Source organism: Sphaeramia orbicularis, chromosome 13 (genome assembly GCF_902148855.1).
Source record: "Sphaeramia orbicularis chromosome 13, fSphaOr1.1, whole genome shotgun sequence".
Lineage (NCBI taxonomy): Eukaryota > Metazoa > Chordata > Actinopteri > Kurtiformes > Apogonidae > Sphaeramia > Sphaeramia orbicularis.
In genome coordinates, this window is record NC_043969.1 from 24,633,243 (window position 1) to 24,656,669 (window position 23,427).

At 37.9% G+C, this 23,427-nt stretch overlaps 1 protein-coding gene across 1 annotated transcript; it reads left to right on the forward strand.

Moving 5' to 3' along the window:
* Positions 1–863: 863 nt before the first annotated feature.
* On the forward strand, positions 864–17,212 carry abhd15a (abhydrolase domain containing 15a). Its single transcript, XM_030152952.1, has 3 exons — positions 864–1,784; positions 13,552–13,904; positions 15,454–17,212. The coding sequence occupies exons 1-3, from the start codon at positions 1,236–1,238 to the stop codon at positions 16,100–16,102; spliced, it is 1,551 nt and encodes a 516-aa protein (XP_030008812.1). The 5' UTR covers positions 864–1,235; the 3' UTR covers positions 16,103–17,212.
* The last annotated feature ends 6,215 nt before the right edge of the window (positions 17,213–23,427 follow it).

A 23,427-nucleotide genomic window follows, 5' to 3' on the forward strand; every position in this document is an offset into this window, starting at 1 on the left:
ATTTTTTTCTCTTTGTTTTAGTGCAGTCAAAATGAAATCATGAAAATACGTACAGTTACAAACTATCCAAACGAAAAGGATATGAATAACCTAGAAAAAAAAAATTAGATTTCTTGAGGAAAAATAAGTAGAATTTTAACAATATTACACCTCAACTTACCATTTATACATGCATATTATGAATTGAATCTACAGAGGCACAAAATATTTAACAACAGGAAGTATAATGTTAAAATTGTACTTACAAAATTTCAGGTTTTTCACATTTTATTGTTAAAGGATAGTTTGGAAATGTTAATATTTTCACAATTTAATGTAAGTTTTTACACTAAAACAAAGAGAAAATTATGGAGTTGTCATTATTTATAGGTGTAATGTAATATTATGTTTTTCACAATAAACTAAGAAAATTTGGAGTCCTTTTTTTAATAGGTTATTATGCTATTATTTTAGTTGAGATCACATTGTCCTTTAATTGGAACCTGAACTAAAACGAGTTTGACATCCTTAATTGTTAATATCTGAAGTGTAATTTTTGCAAATTCATCCCGCGGGCCGGACTGGAACCTTTGGCGGCCGGTTTTGGCCCCCGGGCCGCATGTTTGACACCCCTGATTTATAGGTTTTCATGTTATTATTTTAATGGTTTGGCCCGCTTGAGATCAAATTGGACTGAATGTGGCCCCTGAACTAAAATGAGTTCGACACCCCTGGTGTAGATGATGTGGGTGTTTTCATGGTTCGGCTGGAAGGCTAAGTGCACGTGCATGGGTACCTGCTCAGTCCTACGGGGGCTGGACTCGACGGTGGGCGTTCCCAACATTGTTACGCGTTGCTCAGTCATTTTGCGCTCTCATTTGGATTGAAGCACAAGCCGAGCGCAGCCCTGGAAAGGATCATTTATTGCAGCAAGTGAGGCTGAATACCTGGAACTCGACTGGAATTCCTTCGTGAAACAAAGGTGTCCACTGAAATGCACGCGTAAAATCCGCTTTAACAATGAGCTGGAATGAAAGAACCGGTGCGTAACTGAGACTTTGCAGACAACAGACTCGTGCGCTTTGGCACCGGAGAGGAGCGACCACCAAACTTCAGTGAAAACGGATCCATTCATTTATCACAAATAGCATGTTTCCTTGGAGAATCTGCCATGTGAGAATTGAATAATTAAATTCCAGAATTAGGTGTGGAAAGGGCGCGTGCTGTGCTCATTTTTGCTCCATCAGACGGTGCCAATGTTGGAATGGCTTGTGGCTGTGTGCATTGTGATCCTGGTGGTCTTAATCTGGCCACGCTCCAACTACTTTGGCTCCGAGAGTCAGTCGGATGCTTTGCTTCACAGACTGGGCATTTCACCTCAGGCAGCTATCGACAAGGCTGGGAGGTGCGTGTCCGAATCAGAGAGCAGCGACGGCCTCAAAGCGGCTTCTGAGGGCGTCGAGACAAATGAAAAAACACGCGCAGTGGCACTAATTTGTAAACCGTCTGCTCTGGCAAACTATCTCCTTAAACACTGCAGGACTTTCAGCCATTACTCCCCTTGTGTCGGGTGGACGTGGAGGGCGTCTGCTCTCCTCCAGACTGTGTACCAGACGTGCTGGCCCTATGACAGTCCGGTCCAGTTCGTGCGTGATAACCTGCAGCTGAGTGATGATGGACTGGTGGCCTTAGACTGGGCTGTGCCATCCTACCAGAAAAGACGCAGAACTTCCAGTCATTCCACCAGCCCAGTTCTGCTCATCGTCCCAAACTCTTATGGAAAGATCACCAGAAATGTGATAAAGGTAAGAAGTACATTCATTCAGTTTCACAGAAAAGTAGTGATGGGACTTTTGGTTCTTTGAAGGGAGCCGTTCACTGAAAAGAGCCGTTCAAAAGACTGGCTCTTTTCTGTTTTATTTTTTTATTTTTATTTTTATTTTTTTTGCATTATTTTGAAACACCAATGTTTTAATGACTAACTAGGCTACATGTGATGATTGACATGACGTTTTAAAGGTGTTTAATTGGTGCGGCAGTAAATATTATCTTACCGTAAAAAAGAAGTTAGTTCAAATGTGTGGGCTAAATACATGACATGAGAGGTGACATTAGACAAATACTGGAATTTGACTGAAAACATCTCGGTACATTATGTGGACTAGTCTGTAGCCTAAAAATGAAGAAGAAAATAAAACATTTTCTTATGAAATAACATTTTATTCTTCTCAGAACAAGATCAATAAATGTGCGTAAACATACGGAAAAAATTGCACAAAACACAACAGTTACTAATCACTGCAATTACTTAAATACCTGAACTATAGTGCAATTCTCAGAACATGAACAGTATGTTGGTAAACATACAGAAAAAATGCACAAAACACAAAAGTGATTTATCATTGCAATTACTTAAATACCTTAATAACTGTAGTGCATTTTCCCCAGTGACGCTAAATTGACAGGTAATCGGACACTCCCTCCTTTAAAAAAAAAAAAATAAATAAATAAAAAAATGAACGGCTCTTTACAAAGACTCGATCCCCATCGTTCATTTCAAAGAGCCGTTCAAAAGATTCGATTCGTTCGTGAACGTCACATCACTACAGAAAAGTCAGAACTGCTCATGACAGCCTCCCAGACACCCAAACTGAACAAGACAGACTCCAAAAATATCCAGTACAATAAACAGTTTTGTGTAGTTTAAACAAAGTGAAGTTTATGATAATAACAGATAAACATATCATTCAGAGAATAGATTTTAAGTGTATGTTTAAACAATAATAAAAGCACAAATAAAGGAAATCTTGTTACACCAGCCTTTCAATATTTGAGAACAGACATGTGACAATTTCAAGAGAAATAAGACATTTGGTTAAAGGCAATCACATGAGCTTAAGCAATGGCAAGCTCAGTGAAAGGAGAGAAGCCAAGTGGTGAAAAGAGCAGATGTGGAGGCAGAACCAGCCTTTCAATACACTGACTGAAGTAATTGACTGAGGGATTACAAAGCATCGCTTGACTTGAGAAGCCTGGAGAAGAGCTGCACAGCTCTACATGAATACCACTGACTCTCCTACCACTCTGGGCACCTGGCAGTGTGCAGGAGTATTTCAGTTTACCCTCTTAGCTCTGTGTGTACATCTGTCACAGGCTGTGTAAAAAAGAAGGGGCACTCCAACTAAACCAAATGTGTTCAGTGTTAGTCACTGGACACATCATCTGATGGTCAGAGGATGACAGACGACAGGGTCAAACAAAAATGAACACAAGAACGAGTGGAAAAACAGACAGAGGAGGGATTAAAAATATCACACAAGTCAGATCTGTATCTTGATTTTTGTGAGCCATTAGAGGAAGCATAAGAGTATTTTTGATGCTGTCAGCCAGTTACACATGGGAGGGTTGCCGGCTCAGCCACCGCAAGGGATAAACACCAATTAAGATAGCTTCTGTCACTGCTGAGATGCACATCACATAACCCAGGCAGTGGGAACGCCTCTGCCTGTGTGCAAATGAGAAAGACGGAGATAAAAAGAGCCTGTGTTTGCGTGGGCATACACATCCACGTGGGTCTATATCAGTGACACAGAGAAGAAACAGAGGAGGAATGTGCTGAAGATCCTTTTGGTGTGTGTGGGCTTGTGGTACACAGCACTTTTCAGGATCTCATGAATATATGAATGAGCCATATCCTTTTAAATCATTCATATTTCAGGCCCAGTTAGTCTGTTTCATTTTTGTTGTATGCAGTCTGGTGGGACTCGTATCAATAATGTTATTTTTGTAATAATGTTTTACTAATATTGGCTCATTTAAATTCAATAGCAATAAATCCAAAATATATTGACACAGTGTTTATTGAACCTCTTATCACAGCTATCTCTATATTAACCCATAAAGACCCAAACCTGCACTGGCGACCAAAACTATCTAGTCATGTAAATGTTTAATAACTTCAGAACCATTAATCTTATCAATACATGTAAATAACTGGTGCAAAATGCATTTTGTCATCTTTTCATGGTCATCAGATATGACCCATTTGGACATTCAGAGGCTCCGTAGTGAACGTGAAAGCACTGTCATCTTCTACAACATTGATTCACCAGTAAAACCCATGGAGTTGGACCAATGACAGTGGATGGAGACACTGGGTTTATGTTCAGTTAATTATATATTTTACAGAAAAAGCCACTTTTTCTTCAGTTTTGTCTGTTTCTGATATAATAACTCAATTTTAATCTGAGCTTTGATGAACATTTACATGATCAGTGGATTAAATATAAGAAAAAAACTGATTTTTACTGAAAAAAGCCAAAATACAGAGAATAATATTACAACAAATGGTGATAAATCACTTAAGAAAGGTTCAATACAGAGAAAAATTCAATCGGGAATGGCCACAAAAGTAGCACTGGGTCTTTATGGGTTAATTATTAAACAGAGTTGCTTTACTCTATACTTTTATGTTTACGGTCTCTCACTATGTTCATGTTTATCTTCATTAACCCAGCAAACTATCTGCAGAGGAGCTTTCTTCTGTGAAAAGCACTGTTTTCATTGCATAAAAACTCAATTTTCAGCCCCTTTTTTTTTGCCAGCATTAAGGTCAGTTTAATATATGGAGGTGCAAAAACACGAGTCCTGTGTTCAGCAGCCTGTAATCACTGTGGAGTGTGACGCCTTAAAATACCATAAATGTTCCTTGGAGCAGACATCCAGCTGTTGCTGCCGCCTTTACACATATGATTAACACCTGTCACACTTTCTTGACAGAACAAGTCAATTCATGGGCTGATATACACACGTTTTGTGACCTAGTTCTCAGTGCTTTCGGCATTCATTCAGGTATTTTTTAATAACTTGTAGAAGTAACTTACGGCACAGTGGGATTTGGTGACTGTGTAGTTTTCCCAAAAATGTGACTAAATGTTTTCAATGTCTTCCTTTGTCTGATTGTTGTGACAGCACTTTGGGATTTATTTGAGTCCTTGCAAGATGGGCCAATATTTTAATACTGATGTAGTGAAAAGCAACTGGAAAGTCTCACCATCAGGAGGTATAATTGTACAGCATGTGTTTTATGGTGTTTCCGTTGGGAACAAATGTAAAGAAATAGGAAAAGAAGGAAGTGAGTCAGATTTACATTTTCTGTCCAGTCCAATGTTGCGGTCGAAAGCTACACATAATTTCTTTGAAAATGTCATCACTGGATGTCAGCATATTATGGACAAACATATTTTTGGAAACTATGCAATAGTTTTTTGGGGTTTTTCTACATTTATGTTTGAATTGGTTGACTTTATTAATTGGATTTAGATGATAAAATAGAAATGAAAGCCCAAATTCCATCTTTGGCCTTTGTTTGTTTACACCTGTGTTTAATACACAATATGAAAATGATAAGCCTTAACTGTTTACTATTCCTGTAAGAGAATTTGACAACAAACCAGCTTTAATTGCACCCCGTTGCATTATCTTATAATTTGCAATCTGTAGGAAAATTTGGTCTGTCTATCAAATTTCTAGATGTTAAATGCAGTCTTTAAAGAACAGTTCAGAAGAGTTGACATTCAATAATGCATCACTGTTGGCCATGACTGTGTCGGTGATACAGAACACATACTGTCTTAAAAGCTATTCATCATTTTAACTGTGATTGTTACATTCTAACACATAGAAATTTAAAACTTTACCTTATCTCTATTCCTGCAGTATGGTTGAAGAAACAAGAACAGATTTTCTTTGTCGACTATACTTGGCAGTTTGTCGACCAGATGGCAGATATTTATACATCAAACAAGCAACTGCATATACTGTAGAGTTTTATAATGAGTTTGAAGCACGGCGAGGAAATATTATCAGAGATCTGCATACAAAAGGTCCTGCACAATACAAGACAGTGGTATCAAATTATTCCACAACAGCTACATGTGTTCCATCTCTTATTTCTGAAAGTGCTGCCTCTGTTTGACTCGGAACACCACATTTGTTGTTCTGTTGCAGACCTGTCGAAGAGCATTTAGCCAAACTGTCGACCTGAATAGAGGGCCAAGCTCAGTAGTGTGATGCACTGCTTCCTCTAAAAGGCTTCTAATCAAATGATATCCTTAATTTAACTTGATTCGATGCATAATGTCCCGCTGGAGCTACTCGAGTTTGTTTAACACAAGAGGTGGTTACATGGAAATACATCACCTAAATGAATGGGCTTTTCAGACAGTACTGTTGAACTCCCTTTTTTTTAGTCTTTGAAAGAGGGAGGACAAATGTAAATGTGTCTGTGTTGTGTTGTAATTGTGTAGTTCTGTGAGAGTGTGTTCCCCTGGCATGTGTTCCAGTGTCTGGACTCACTGCTGAAGGAATTTGTCACTGACCCGACAGTTTTTCAACCCCGATAGAAAACCACTGGAGCAGCTAATCATCCATTTTTATTGTTTGTGAAGCAAAGCTGATGTTTCAAACAGCAACAACACTCAATGCACACATTTAACTCCTAGTATTTAGTGACGGTTTTAGTGAAGTGGCATCTCTGGTGACCCGACTGTTGAGCATACAGATGCTCTGAGCAGTGAGTTGGTTTGATTCCCAGGGGGCTTTCTCCACATTTCCAGCCTCATTCCACTCACTCTATCAAATAAAGGCACCAAATGTCCAGAAATAGAGTTAAAAGAACTAAAGAGCTCAAATAAACTTCCAGATCTAAAAAAAAAAATGTAAATAAATGTAAAATACACTATAGAAGTTTAAGACGTTGCAAGCAGTCTTTCAGACAGGGGAAGCTCATTGTCGGCTTACATCAAAAAAAAAAAAAAAAAGTGTCAAGTTATTTAAACAAACATTCAGCCCTCCGTTCCTTTTAAGAAAATGGTCAGTGACCTTATCGTACCAAGTAGGCGTCTTTTCCAGGGACTGGACCAGTGTCCTCTGAATGTCCATCAGAGCTAGGCTGCTTAGATTGCCTTGGCCCATTGTGTTGCAGGTATAAGACTTCAGCCTTTTTAAGCTACAGATGCCCCTTTCACTCCAACCTCGCCGACAGTATGATTGATTTAACTATCTACAAAACTATATTAAACTCGAACAAGAAATGATTGAATTATGGAACTGAAACAAGAAAACGCTGAAATTATGTTAAATTGAAACAAGGAAGTCCAATGAGTGTGTTTTATTTACAGTGCAAGAAATGAACGAGTAATTTCATTGTGGTTTCTCTCTCAATTCACAGCAGAATGTGCGGCGGTATTAAACTGAACTGTGTCAGTGAAGGAGGAGATCTGAAAATAGCTGTCAGTCAAACGGGATTCAGCCTTTCGACTGATCCTCCAATCAGCATGTGGGATTCTGGCGTCCAGCCCGGCCGAGCTCCGCCCACAGCTCCATTCACCCCCAGAGACGCCCGGCGTCCGGGGGCGGGACAACATTGTGGCATTTATCCAATTACCGTCCAGTTTTGAGGCAATGAAAAAAACTGTTCCACTCAGTCCCATTGAAGCCCAGAGACGCCCGGAGTCTATGGACAAATGCACTGAGCAGAGATTGAATGAGAAAACAGCGCAACAGGAATGGAGGAGAAGTGAACAACATCGCGTCCGTTGATTTTTTGATAAAGCTGATTCTGAACAAACTCATCTTTGAGATGAACGCGTCCTAACACATTTGTAGTCAGTAAAATGTCAACACAACCGTGCATATTTAACCATTTAATTTTCGTAATTTTAGGGGAAGCCAGGCTTCCCTTGCAGTCAATGAGAAATCGCCACTGGTTGCAAGGTAGGGCTGCATGATTAATCGAATCGGATTATTTAATTTGGACGATGTTTAAAAAAGGGAAATCGTCAAATCGAGTCTTTCTCGTGCCTCCAGGCTATCGTAGGCTCCTCCTCCTAACTGTGAGAGCAGTCGCCACAGTCTTTGGTCTCCACACACCAGTACAAAAATGTCGTTTGCTAAGGAGAGTGAGAAGTTCGAGGCTAAAAATAGCTGAAATCGACATGCCAGCTAAAACGCCACCACCAGCCCAAATTGAAATCAAAAATCAAGTTTTTAGAGGAAAAAAATCTGTGTTTTATTTTTGGCCAAAATTGTGTGGCCTTATTGCAAGGTTTGCATCACCTGACACAAAACATAGGTAGTTTGTTGGCAATATTTTATCAAATTGTCCTAAATAACCTCCATGAGTTGCTCCAAGAACAAGTCGATTGTGTGGAACTGGTACAGCTTCAAAGTTTCTGATGAAGACCAAACCATTCTTTGCTACAAACTCAGCCTGAAGGGTGTATCAGTCAAAGACAGCAGCACAGCCAACTTATTTCAGCACATCAAACATCATCACACACCAGAGTGGGTACAATGTGTTGCAATGCAGGCTGCACACAGAAACGACATGCCGGCTAAAACACCACCACCAGCCCAAACCGAAATTGAGTTTTTAGAGCAAAATCGTGCAGTTCTATTGCAAGGTTTGCATTAACTGAGACAAATCATAGGTAGTTTGTTGACAGTATTTTATCAAATTGTCCAAAATAACCTCCATGAGTTGCTCCAGTTCTACAATAAAAGTAGGTTTTGGGGTTTTTGTGACAAATGCTGTAATGGTCCTCTTTCTGACCAGGTTACACTATTGAAACTGTTAACAAAAGCTCCCATTTGCCACCCTCCTGATAGTGTTTAGAGTGTAACACTGAGCAGTTGTTCCCCATCACTGTGTGTGTGTGCCTGTTATTGTGGCTGATTCCCCACACTGTCTGATGATACTCTTTGTAGTTGTATTAATACGTGTGCAGGGAGGCATAACCAGGACAAAATCATGTCGCTGTGAGTTCATCTAATTTAATCTTGGCTCAACATTCATTGCTCTATTCCTGCTCTCGCGTACAGTTCAGAGTGTGAAATATGTCAGCACACACCTCTACATCTATAGAATTACACTGAGCTCAAGTGATTTATGTTCTTCACAAACCTTCTTTCTCCTATATGCTCTTGAGGTAAAAACTGAATAAATGTGTATATATAAACGAATCAGCTTTCACTAAAGCTTCCCTGACATTACCCAGTCATGTATCTGATCTGGTGGTTGCTCTTTTCATATAAGAATCCCTGAATAAATACTGCTGCAGTCTTTTTCTGTTAAATATTTAATGCGGTGATGATGTGCATTAAATATTCCTGCATTCCATGAGGATTTCTGTAAAAAGAGTAATATATGTCATTTTAATCTGTTTTTACAATCTGTGTATTTATTGGGCTTTGCTACCGGTGCAGCCATAGTTTGAGCTGCACTTCAGTCAAAGAAATATTAATCCTTGTGTTGCTATAAATCAGAGTGACACTGCAAATTTATAAGGAAGACACATTCTCTCCTTGTGCTTCCAGACGTCGCAATGGATAATTTATTCTAAGGTAATATTCAGAGCTCAAGCTGGAACACTGTCATCCTCATTTTTAGTCCACATGCAAACAGTTTCAGCAAGATTTATATATCGCTGTGTTCCAGATCAAAATCTCAGTTCAGATTAAATGAACTTTCCAGAGTTAACATGCAGTATATCTCCACCAAATACACTCATGGGTGAATCATGAAAGGTAATCATTTCTTTTTTTGCTTTTTAGATGATGTATTTTGTAGTAACCACCATTTTAAAGGGGTTAATTACAGCATTTATGGTGCACCCAAAAATAAGCAGCCACACAGGTGTTTATTTATGTTTTAGTTTGTAAAAATGGTATTTGTTAGTGACTTTTTGAGTTTTCTTTTATCATTCTTTACTTGCTACGCCATAATTACTTTATTATTTTAAGGGTTAAAGCTGCATATGACTTTCATCACCAATTTTTCATCAAATCTGTTAAACCCGAGTCATAGCCTAAGTATCAGGAATCTGTAAGTCCTTCCACAAGTACGCACATGAATCTCTGTGGGAAGCAGAGCCTCACGCAGCCGCATTATGGCCACAGCGGCAACAAACATGGAAACGACTTCATTGCCTCTTGCTTCTGCACCTGTGTAGGGCTCCGCTTCTCACGGTGCACGTCACAACAAATTTCCGAAAATACCCGAGTGACATACCGTCTCTGCTTGTAAACAAGTGGTTTGTTTATGGCGGAGTACACTTTGAAATTGTTCACCGTGAGGGAAGAGATTCAAATGCGTAATCACGGAAAGACTTATGGATTCGTGATACTTAGGGTATGACTCGGGTTTTACAGATTTGATGAAAAATTGGTGACCAAAGTCATACGCAGCTTTAATGTTGTCATCAGCTGACAACTATAAGAAATCAGCATCCAGGGACAACCTTTAGGCTCCTCGGGCAACAACTCGGGGCTCCATGTCCTCATTGCTGCTACACTTTACCTGTTTTTGAGGAAACTACATTGTCACCAGTTTGCCACATCTGTGACCTGTATACACATACTGAAATTAACCCTTAAAGACCCAAACATCCACCGTTGTCCAAAGGCATCTACTGATCTAAACTGTTGATCCACTAATCCTATCAATCCATGTAAATAATTAGTGTGAAATGCAGTTTGTCATTTTTTCATGGTCATCAGATATGACCCATTTGGACTTTCAGAGGCTCTGTAGTGAATGTGGAAATACTGTCATCTTCTACAACATGGATTCACCAGTAAAACCCATGGAGTTGGATCAATGACAGTGGATGGAGACACTTGGTTTATGTTCACTTAATGATATATGTTACTGAAAAAGTCACTTTTTCCTCAGTTTTTTTCTGTTTTGATGTAATAACCTTTAACTTTACTCTGAGATTTTATGAACATCTTCGCAGTCAGTCAATTAAACATAGGAAAAGAGATGATTTTCACTGGAAAAAATGCAAAATTCAGAGTATAATATTATAATAAATGGTGATAAATCACTTAGGAAAGGTTAAATAGAGAGAAAAATTCATTAGGGAACAGTCACAGAAGTCACACTGGGTCCATATGGGTTAAAATTTATTCCAACTATAAAAACCAGGTGGAAGTCATGTATCAGAACACACCCACTGCTACCAAAACCGCTTATCTGTACGTCTCCACAGACATTCACTGACTACAGTCTAAAGCCCATACCATTCTTCTGCCTACTCCGTTTCAAACATGGCAAGAAAAGTAAAAACACCATGTAAGAACAGTGAATGTTTAACATGTTTAAAATAAAATATATCTTCATATTGTCACATCTGTATCATGGTATCATACAGTTTTTCCCTTCTAAAACAACAATTCATAAAGTCAAAATAACACTGTCTGATAGTTTACATTATAGCTGTGTATCTTACAGAAAACAGCTACAGTAAAACCACAAGTCACCTCTGTTTTCTATATGGTTTGTGTTGTCAGTAGCTGCACTAAAGATCTGTCATAGTTTAGTCTGAACTGTGGTTCAATAAATGCAGAACTTAGGGCACATAGTTACATCCTATAACTTACCTTATTAAATTTCCATTAAAACTTTCCCTTGTAGAAAAATTTCCACATTAAATATCATTATTTGACGTAAGAGTTGTGTCCAGTGGAGAATACATCAATGCCTCCATTTGTTTATCACTTTGTCACTTTCTTTGACTATGAAAGTTGTAAAAGTTGTACAAATTGAGCACACATCACTGCTCACATCTCTGGCATAACTGTTGCTCTTTAAGCTCAGATCCATTCAGTAAAGTGATAGATAAAATGACTTGTGGGGGTATTTAAGGATACAAAATTATGAAAGGATTAATCTAACTCCAACATTACCTCACGGTGAACACATAATAAAATTAAAACCATTAAATTGTGCATGCAGCTCCTCATAGCCCTCAATAATGATGACATTTTTCACCTCTGTAAGCTTATTTGAGTGACTTTCAGCACTGCTTAAAGTAAAATGTGGCTTGTTGTTGTAATTATTGGGATTTGCTATTGTGATCACATCCATATACATAAATTTCTGTGCAGGTAGACACAAAACTATGCTGTTTAATAAACGTCAAGGTATTGTTTTCCTAATGCATTTGCATACAACTCAAAAAAAAGAAAAAGAGTTTGGATGGTATGAATAATGTAATGTCATCTTTCTTTTAGTAACACTTGTTTGAGTCATTTGAATAATTTTCTCATACATTTGTTGACAAAGTTGCCTTTTTTAAATTGTATTTGTTTGTACAATATAAAAAGAATAGTGAGAAAAACAAAAGATCAAAACACAGGAAACTGAACCTGGCTGCAACAAAAAAAAATCTCACCCAAATCCACACAGATTAGACAGTAACCAAACATATACTGAACGAAAATTAAAAAAAAAAAAAAAAAAACTTATAAAAAGGATTGAAATGTTGTCGGGTTGTTAAGTGCTTTTTGAATATTTATGAAGTAAAACTAATAAAAACTACCTGAACAATATACAACACATACATCTACTCTGAAAACAACAAAATATTAATTATTGCTGGGAGTAAAGAAAGCAAAAAATGTCTTAATTTGCTCTTAAATATTGAAAGAGAGGGAGAAATGTTTACCAGGTAGTGGAGACAACTTCATATCTCACCACAATATCTTGAAAGACTAGATTTTCCTCAGATGCTTCAAATCATGACTCCTTCACATCACTTGATTAGAATTGCATATTTCATTTTTTAAACTCATTTTTATCCCTAAATTGCTCCTGTCCCAACTTTTTCTTGAATGTATTGCTGCTTGAATGTGGTGAATTAATATATATATTTAAAGATGAAATGAAGTTGACCAAACAAACATGACACTGTGTTTTGTTTATACTGTCTACAAGTATCACTTTCAGGATCACTACGTTCTTTTTTTAATTTGCATTTCCCCAACCAGATCCTTCTTATTTGGGTTATTGGTTAGTTAGTATTTAAAAGACTGCTCGCACTCATGCAGAATTCATAACAATCCATGACTTTTTTTTTTATCTGCATACATTTACAATATTTACATATTTAAGTTCTTATTAAACTGCAAAAAGGTTTTATTTGTATGTCTGGGGCAAAGTAATTATGTACATTCTTTATTCAGCAGTAAAGACTCAAGTGAAGTAATCCATGTGGTTATATGATGATAAAATAAGTACTAACAACTAACACTGGTGCAAATAGCAAATATTTGCTATTTGCACCAGTAACTTTTTTTCTTTCTCCAATACTATTAATATTATTGGAGAAAGAAAAAAAGTCAGTCTGATGATGATACTCTCACTTATTGTATATTACTATGCCCGGTTTAAGTAAACAGTTAATGGCATTAACACCTAATCATGCACTTTTACTATGGTCTTACTTCTCCTAACAACTCGTTATTTCTTTTTCCATACAATAAAATGTAGAACTATGCATTTTCAGGTGTTACCCCTGCAAAACCCTTTAGAGCCACAAAATGGAAACTGATGTCTGTTAGTTCTAAAAGGAGGCATTGTTTAGTCCTGTGGTATTACAACCAAAAGTCCAACAGGACCACGGGCTGCACTTAATGGACCATGTGGCCTATTTACAAGGAAAGAAAAGCATCTTTCTTATGTGGGAATTCCTGTTTTTTATTTTTTTCTTCCGTTTTTCTCTACAGTTATGTGAAACGGCGCTGTCCCACGGCTACCTGCCAGCCGTTTTCAACCGCCGCAGCCACAACAACACCCCACTCACCACCCTGAAGCTGCAGCAGTTTGGTGACCCTTCAGATCTTCGGGAGGCTGTGCGCTACATCCGCTACCGACAACCTGCAGGAAGACTGTACGCAGTGAGTGAGAGCACCGGATCGGGCCTTCTACTGTCCTACCTGGGAGAGTGTGGATCATCCAGCTATGTGACGGCGGCGGTCTGCCTTTCACCAGTGTTTCGCTGCCAGAGCTGGTTTGAGAACGGACTGTTCTGGCCTCTGCAGTGGGCTTTAGTGCTCTACCAGAAGATATGCCTCAGCAGGTATGGAGGGATTGGACTATAGAGGGAGGGAAACATGCTGACTGGAAATGTTTAGGTATTGAGATGAAAGGGCAAATAGTAAGTGTCAACAAACTATCTGAGATACGGGAACACAATATGACAGGTCAGGCAACATGAGCAGGAAGAGTCTCTGAATGCTGCTAGAATCACACAAGGAAAACTCAAAAATACATACATCATACTAAAGCAGTGTTTTTCAACCTTGGGGCCGGAACCCCACGTGGGGTTGCCTGGAATTCAAATGGGGTCACTTGAAATTTCTAGTAATTGATAGAAATTTTTAAAAAAAACTTACTAATAAAAAATATATGATGAGTTGAGAGAGACAATCCCAATACATAAAAGACAGGACAAACTGTGAAGCTGAAACTGAAGCACTGTGGTACTGTTTACCTTCCAAATGTTCATTGTGGTTGGTTTCAGATGCTGCAGCTCTTTCATAATTCATAGTTTGAGATATTGTTTGTTCAGTATTAATTGTCAGCCTTGTAAATACAAGCTGGACTGACTGTACATATCCTGACCAAGGAAAATAAAATACTCACTTTGTGCAGTAATCTACACCTGGCTTTTCTGCCTCCATCCATTATAATATACATTATATAGCCTAAATGTCATCTAAAATTAATGTTTATTTGCAACATAGTATAGCAAACTATTACATGATCAAAAACAAATTAATTTTAGCAAAAACATTTTTCTGTTTCGAATGTCTGGGGTCGCCAGAAATTTGTGATGTTAAAATGGGGTCACGAGCCAAAAAAGGCTGGAATCACTGCTCTAAAGTCTTCATTTTCTTTCTTGAATTAGATGTCTGCTTGTCGGCTCACTTTATACTCTTGAGATCATACAAAACAGAAAAGTCTGCACTCTGTTTCAAAGCAGATCAAAATGTCTATGTTAAAGAGAATGTTTTATAAAGACCATTTAATTGCCTACATGGATACTGAGCTTGTGCAGACCTTTTCTCTGCTGTTATCTCTAGTGACATTTCTCTTACATGTGGATCTTTTTCCATGAATGTGCTCATCTTTGGTTCCCCTTTTGCAGTTACATGATGCTCTTAACATAATGATTATACTGTTGCGAGAACTGAGCAAGTAATTTGGTGAATGCAGTGCATTTATTGCCTATTCACATGATGGATAAATAACCGTAGATCACAAACATAATAAACAGGTCTTTCTGAATTCTACTTTCCTCTGAAGGATGTGTAACACTACAGCTACTTTACAAAAATATTGGGCAGCCTCAGTTAAAAGAAGATCGAAAGACAAGTGGATGCAAGATCTCAACAGCCATTTATTGGAAGAGGACAAATGATTAAGGAGCATTGAAGTTACTGTAGCAACCGATGATGTGTTCCTTGTCAGATTATTGATTTTTAAGAGACTTCGTGACCCAGCCAAAGTATTTCAAATCAGTGTGGGCAGGATGTATGAGAGCTTAATTGATTTACCAGTTTTTCAGCCCTTGTATGTGTTTATATCTGTGTTTGTGTGTTCTATTTTGCTGATGTGTGTGTTAGGTACAGGACGGTGCTGGGTGAGACCATAAGGACGGAAACCTTGTTTTCCAGCTGTTCCCTGCGAGGCATGGAAGAGGGACTGTTTTGTCAGCCTGTAGACTCCACTCCAGTGACAGGATCTAGCAGTAGTTGTAATAGTTCAGGTGTTTGGGATGCTTACTGGGAACGCAATGAACCATTAAGAGATGTGGACGAAGTAGCTATTCCTGTTCTGAGCGTGTGCGCACGGGATGACCCTGTCCGTGGTGACACCCAGTCCACTATACCCTTAGAACTCTTCGAGACCAACCCACATTTTTTTCTCCTCTTAACCGACCACGGAGGTCACTGTGGTTTCTCCACCCAGTGCGAGGGGAGCGCCGCTGGTGTATATGGTGCAGCCGGTTCTGTGGCAGTTCCCTGTAGCGGGATGGAGAACCCTGGGACCAACTGGAGCCACAAAACTCTGCTGGAATTTTTCAGAGCGACCACAGACTTCTTTGCTGCAGAGGAAAGAGCAAAGCAACTCGCTGCACGGAGGCGGGGGGTGGGGGTCGGCGCAGGAGGGAGGTCTTTCCGTCATCGCAGTATCAGTACATGTAAACGAGTGCCAGCGTGTTCCCATAATATCCATGCCATTTACAACTGGCAGAGGTCCTATACACGGTGAGGGACGCTAATGGACTACGATGCTGTCTAATATAGTTTGAATTTGGGACAGGAAGGACTCGAGTTGTTTGCCTTACGGTGACACTCAGCCTCAAAGGTTATGATAACCAAAAGTTGAGAAGTGCACACACCATTAAGTGCTGAGCTCATGGAGTACTTTTGTCAAGGACTTATTCTCACCGACGTGATGTTTCCATAACAGGACACAAAAGCCTCGACAGGCCACAAATTTGCATGCAGTTGTTATGTTTAACTGCTAAACACTGCTGACACTAAAGTCTTAAAATGGTTGGTGTATATATTTTTCTACATTGATACAAGTCTCTTCACTGCCAGCTGCTTAAACTAGTTCTGTCGGAGCTGTATCATTGATCCATCTATTCGTCTGCCTTGCAGTTTGCTTCATTCGCAACCAACAGCTGCAACATGTAAGATATTTAAGACCCTGACACTTACTGTAGAATCTCAATGATGGTTTTTCTATTACTTAAGGGTAGTAGTGGAGAAAAAGGATGAGCGTTTTGTGCCTAGAGTAGAAAACGATAAAAAAAAATCCACTGAAAATGTAAAATTAATTTAAATGTCATATGAGTTTTATCTTCTCCTACAAGAGGTTATTGTATATAATATTAAATGTTCTCTTCTTTACTTGGGCCATGTCCTTTAGTGCTTTTGGGATTGCCACCGTTCAGATTGCAGAGGAAAGTCTGTGTCATGAGATTATGATGTTTTAATGAGCTGGGTTGCTGAAAGCAGTTTTTCCTGTCTCATTATTCAAACTCTGTGCTCAAAGAAGTGCAGACGTTGAAGCTGGGAATGTATAAAGCATTCCTAGAGTCCCAGGAAAGTTAATTTAGGTTCATTCTTGCATATTAGACACATAAAACACAACTTTCAACGGCTCAGAAAAGATACTCTTATAAAGGCAACTCATCCATTTTAACAAGGGAAAAGCCATTGGGATCAGTGAAAAGCTGAAGTTCAGACTCAACACTGTCTGGCACTGTTTTCTGAAGTTGTGCTCTGTTTTATAAACAATTTGTACACATGTTAACTGTGTTGTATTATGTGATGGAATTAAATAAACGTCTAGCAAAGTGGCCACACTGACTTTGTTGTAATATTCCTTTAGTGATAATGTCCTGCTAAGGTAAATTCTGTACACTATGGCCCAATCCCAATTCATCCCTTGGCCCTTCCCCTTGGTCCTTCCCCTTCCCCTACTCCTTGGCCCTACCCCTTCCCCTTCCCCTACTCCTTGGCCCTACCCCTTACCTCTACCCCTTGACCCCTTCCCCTTGCAACTCTGTTTCAAGGGGTAGGGGTTGAAATATTCCCCTATGAAATGAGACAACCCCTCAAGACCTGTTACGTCATCAGCAGTCATTGCTGCCGCTATAAACAGATGCATTAACTTTGTTTCAGGAATAATTCATCATTAAAAAAAATAATAATAACAATTCACCATGCCATCAGCGCCTGTAACCGTCTCTGTTGCATGGGCTTTGGTCATCTTTTTCGATTATCAACTGCAAACCACAGAAATGTGGTCTATAACACATTGAAACAACATTAAACGGTTGATCAAATGATTAAGTTGTTTATGAAGAAAATATGTACATTTGTTTTTTATTTCATTACACTGCAACACTTTTTTGCTGTGTTTACCTCCGTTTTGCCGATGACTCGAATAGAATTATGGGAAATTTCTCTTACCCCTCTGTTTGTAGTGTGGGCCTGAAAAATCTCAGCCCTTCCCCTCTGACTCATCGACAATTGGGACACCCCTACCCCTTTACGTAAACGCACAAAATGAAGGGGTAGGTGTAAGGGGTGGATTGGGATTTGGCCTATGACATTTAATTGTTTATTCCATTAAGCTTTAAAAAGATAATATATAAAGGTTCATCACAATAAGGTTGTGATTTGTTGTCTTGTCAAAGCCCTGCTGAATCAATGTTCACACTCACACCCTTTTATAGCACAATCCCCACAGCCATTCCATGCTTAGTGTGTGTGTGTGTGTGTGTGTGTGTGTGTGAGATGTTCAGTGCAGTGTTTGTCCACCCACTGAGGCTTATCCACTCAGACAGCTGGAACACAGCAGTGTACACAGCACAGACACATTGTCAACACATCTTTGCACACGCGTGCACACACGAAGACACAAATTGAAACTCATAAACATATGCAGACGTGCAAACAAGCTGTCTTATATACCATATAGGGTACTCTCATTCACACTTCTTTGCAGTCACATGCAAAATGCAAGAAACATTTCCTTTGACAAACATACACAGGCGACAACCCTATTAATTATAATGGAATTAATTTGACTTCTTGACAGCAGATATTTCATTTGCTGTAGCTCAGGTGTAACTAAGGGCTCTTTTTGATTCAAGGTTACAACTAATACATAACATTTAAAGATGCAAATGTGTCAAAGCTTAAGGATCTGTCACACATCCATAACATTTATGCAGAGAATATGGAATTATTTCTTACAGATGCTTATTTATATGATATCATCTATATTCAATACCACATTTATACATGACAAAGAACAGTGTGACAGAAAGAAATGTGACTACATAATTTCTTACTGGTCTGCAAAACTAACTTGATAAGTTTGTATCAGAAAAAACAAGGAAGTGACTATGGATAGTGTATTTGTCTGACACTAGCATTTTACAGTTTGTCCTTTAATTTGTTAGATTATCAGTTCCAATTGGATTTTGGACCTGTAAACTGACATTTTCTCCTATTTCCTACTGGACACATACACTTTATTCCATTATGCTGTGAATTCACAAAAAGAAATTGGTAACAAACTAAGAAATATGCCTGAACAGTACAAGTATTGATACATAAATTAAGGTTTATTACAGCTTCTAAGAAAAATGAATAAACATTGAGTGAAATACTATATTTTTTCATTAATACATCCCAAACTGAGGCCAGGAATGCTCATCCAATATGGTGGATTTACAGATTTGGCAATGAAAATGTGCTTTTGGTTATGGATCATCTTCAGATCTACAAGAAATCATTAAAATCATGTTAAGTATTGTCATGCAGCCTGTGGGTGTGTGCCAATAACTGCCTTCATTTCTGAGAAAATCTGGACTGTATTAAATTCTCTAGGTAAAATGTATTTTTAACTTAGAGGCACAGAAATGGAAGTGTCTAAGGTTTAAAATGTTGCATAGATACTGATTTTATAAACTGATTACAACCATGCATCAGATATATAAAAGTGTATCAGCAGATGATCTGATACTGAATATTCAAAGTCTGATGGATAGTAATATATACACATAATGTTTAGAAAATGGATGATGGGTGGGTGCAGTACACAGCCCATCCTCCTTTGTTGTTGTCATTAAACAGTATAATTTATGTCTAACACTAGACGCTGGTTGCTGCAATAAAAGCCTGCTTTCATTGGCCAGTTAAGCCATTAAGTTGAATTGCCCTTTTCCACTTTGCTCATTCAGTTCTGACTGACAGTCTGCCTCAGTGATCAGAGAGTGATTTAATTTAACTGATTGATATTTAATTAACAGAGAACCTGACAAAGCCCAAAGACTCAGCTCTGATTAAAATGGATTATAGATTCACCAAAATGAGGCACATGTGCCATTACGCATTTGTCGATGTAAGGTAACAAGAAGGTGGATATTGCATTTTAACATTAGTGACATGACAGTGGTAAAAATGGACAAATATTATACAGCTGAAGGCATGTGTACTTTCCAAATGCTGTAGGACATGCGTATTTTTATGTATATGTTGCATATACTGTATTGTGCATAATAGACAATTCTTAGATTTGGGTTTTTAATAAAATATCTATTTGATCAAATATGGCTGCACACAAATGTATATAAAACATATGCGTCTGTTTGTATTGTACATAATCTCTGCTTACATATGGGCAGCAGAGGAGGATATTAAAGACCAATATTTCCAATGCGTCAGGACAAAAATTATACAAACACTACATCTTAAACCTCCAAATAGGTAAAAAAAAAAAAAAAAAAAAAAAACAATACCCATGCCCCATTTTTAGACCTAAATATTTCCTTTGTCATTACATAATGCCAGAATATTTGAGAAATTCCCCTGAAAAAAAGTGCCATTACAGGAGTTTGTTTCATCGTCACCTGTTTTGTTAATCTGCTTCTATAAATAATGTATCTTTAACAACACTAATCACCATATATGGCCATCAGTACAAATCAGTCTAAAACAACACTAAAAATGAGTATCAGAAGAAAATATTTGCAGAATTGTGAGGTTCATAAATCCCTGTCTTTTTTTCTGTCAGTGTTATAAATGACTTGACATAGCGTTCAGATCACACTAACGATGCTGAAGCCAAAGAACTTCACAGGTTTAAGCATAAATAGAAGTGGGGAAACTATTGCTTTTATTTGGAGGTGGAGGTTAAAGATATAAATGCAGATATTTTTAATCTGAATTTACCTTGGCTATATTAAACAACAGTTAGTATAAACACATTTCTATCTGTGTATATGTGTATGTGTATTGATTACAAACCCATCTACAATGCAAATCAAGGTCTATCTATGAGTAAGAGTCACAATAATTGTAATAAAAGTACAGTAAATAAAAAGAACGCCTGTCAAATTACCTTCACAGATCCCTCCATGATTCCTTATGGACATATTTTCTATTACTATATTTCTACTAGGTGTATCAGCCTTTTATTTGTCAGTTTCAAGGAAAAAAGCCAACATGCCTGTGCTTTTGTGCAGCCTCTTTAAAGATATCTTTGCTAAAGGCATTACATTATCAGTCTCCCTCGAGCCAAGACAACAAAATGGGAAGAGAACTTAGCAACCAGCTGGCCAACAAAAATATAAAGCAGATGTTTAGATTTAGGTCACTGACACTCTAATTGTACTCGGTTTGGAAGGTAATCAACTAGTAAAGAAAAGGAGTGTTTTGGTGTTTCTTTGCTGGCTTCACTTTCTTCAAAAACTTACACTCCACAAGGTTTATGTTTATAGTCGAAAATGTCTTGTCTTGCTGTTGTTTATCTCTGTGTAAAACTTAAACAAAACACCAGAGATAGTGTTTTTGTCACACATGAAGCCCAGGCATTTGTGTTTTAGAATTTATGTGAGTCCACTTTGTGTCTGGTGAATCTCAGTCTCCAAAGGATGCCTGTCAGGAGGTAACAAAGTTTAACCTACCATGCTGTTCTCTTTAACATTCTGGCTTTTTGTCCTGGAGTTTAGCACAAAACCTTTGGTTATTTGACCAAAGAGGAACTCTGTTCTGTGCAGGGATGGGTTATTTACTGAGACTAGTAACAGTGCACTTTTGTTTACTTGTTGACAACAAATCAATAGTTTTATCCTTTAGTATTTGCAGATTTGTAAAATATTTAGAATAAGCTTGAAGTAATTCTTAAGCAGAAAGTACCTCTATATGTTATTGAAGTTTGGAGATGTTCAACATAACATACTTAGATCAGGAGCACCATCTTGTGGATACTGAAGGGAGGAGAATGAATCCTGTTTGTAAGAGCTATTTTAAGAGTGAAATAGAACATGATTCCTTTTTTTCATGTGTAGATGGTCGCATTAATTCAAAACTTTGCTGATTTTTCTTTGTTTGTAAATTAAAAATATAGCACAAAACTGATCAAGAAAAATGAAATATACTGGTACATCAATATGATTGCAAGAAAAATATTAATCATGCCTTTGTTAGCTAACTTTATGGCAACAAATATTTACTCAGGCAAAGAGTGGAGCAGAAAATACTGGCAACTTATTAGTTTATCTTGGAAGCAGACCGAGGTAAGTGAACATTTAGGACACATAAGCACCACAGTGTTTGGATCACATCATTATTCAGTGAAGCTTTGCATCCACAACCCTATACATAGGTCTGCCTGCCTCCCTGTGACCTGGTTTCACAATGATGCCTTTATCAAGATTACTCGACCTACTTGCCCATCCAAATTATCTTAGGATGTCATCTGACGTCGCCATGGAGACCTCTGTCTCCTCCTCCTGAGGCAGCATCCAGCAGATGGCAGCATCAGCAAGGGTTCGTCCTTGTTCTTGGTTCAGCCTGTTCCATGCTTTTCCAAGGGTTGACTCTGACAGACATAATGACGCAGCTATCTCTGCTTTTGGCTTGGAAACTGTCTTTATATTTAGCACCTTGTTTAAAACTAGAGCTCAGCAGATATCCATTTAACTGTCAGTCTAAATAGATATCTGCCATGTCACACAAATGAGCACACATATGTTCATAAATCCTGTGTGGATGCACGGGGGGACTGAAACATGTCTTGGAGTTTGAAGTTATATATAGAAGCTTGTAAGAGTTTTTTTTTTCACTGCATATTCATCAGTGTGTCATGATTGTACCATTTCTGAGGAAACAAGGGGTCATTTTCCTTCTGCATTCATAAAATGTGTTACAAAGGTTATTCATGTCACATGACTCCCAGTGAAGCAATGTGAACAAAATGTGCTGTTCATGGTGTATCTATTAGTTACGACAACTGCATACACTCATACAGCCACATAATCAAATTGACATTCTTACCTAAAACTGATAAAGGGGTGATGATAAAGAAATGAATGAAAACTGACTGTAGCACTCACTACTGCCATTTCCTTTTATTTATTTATTTATTTTTGGCTCTTTTTTTCTTCGTTCTTTTGTTATAGTTTGCTGATAATTTAAATTAGCCTACAACTAATTTATAGTTAACTATTTGCATCAACTAATTTCTCATTTATATGCTGGTATGTAAGTGGACTCCTTAGATTCCCCAGCATTATGTCTTTGAACTTGCTATTGTTTACTAAACTGTTTATATACCATTTAAATTCAGTGCAGTTTTTACTTGTTAGAATCTTACACTGAACATTGTTTGTGCCGTTAATCATCTTAATAACAGACATGTTTATCATCTCACTATAAAAGAGAATATAAAAACTGCTCATTATGTGTCGTTGCTTGGTCTATAAATCAGTGGATAATTGATGATCTGGTCATTGTCCATGAGCCATGTGATGTCAGTGTATAAAGAACAGATAATCTACAGAATTGGAGAGTATAGAATAAGGAGAGGGAGTCAATTAAGTCACCACAAATGTCTTGTTTACATGCTCTTCAACAATAATAGTTATAGGTAATAAAATAATTTAAAAAAAACAAACAAAAAAACCCCCGACTTTTACAAAATGCGCATTAATTATTTATTCTCGTAACTTGTGATTAGACTATTTAACCCTTTCATGCACAGTGGTCACTACAGTGGACAGCTATTCT

Excerpts from the sequence above, each read along its gene's own strand:
- abhd15a (XM_030152952.1), top strand. The coding sequence starts at position 1,236 with ATGTTGGAATGGCTTGTGGCTGTGTGCATTGTGATCCTGGTGGTCTTA. Across the intron at positions 1,785-13,551 it reads TCACCAGAAATGTGATAAAG|TTATGTGAAACGGCGCTGTC; the intron begins GTAAGAAGTACA and ends TTTTCTCTACAG. Across the intron at positions 13,905-15,453 it reads CAGAAGATATGCCTCAGCAG|GTACAGGACGGTGCTGGGTG; the intron begins GTATGGAGGGAT and ends TGTGTGTGTTAG.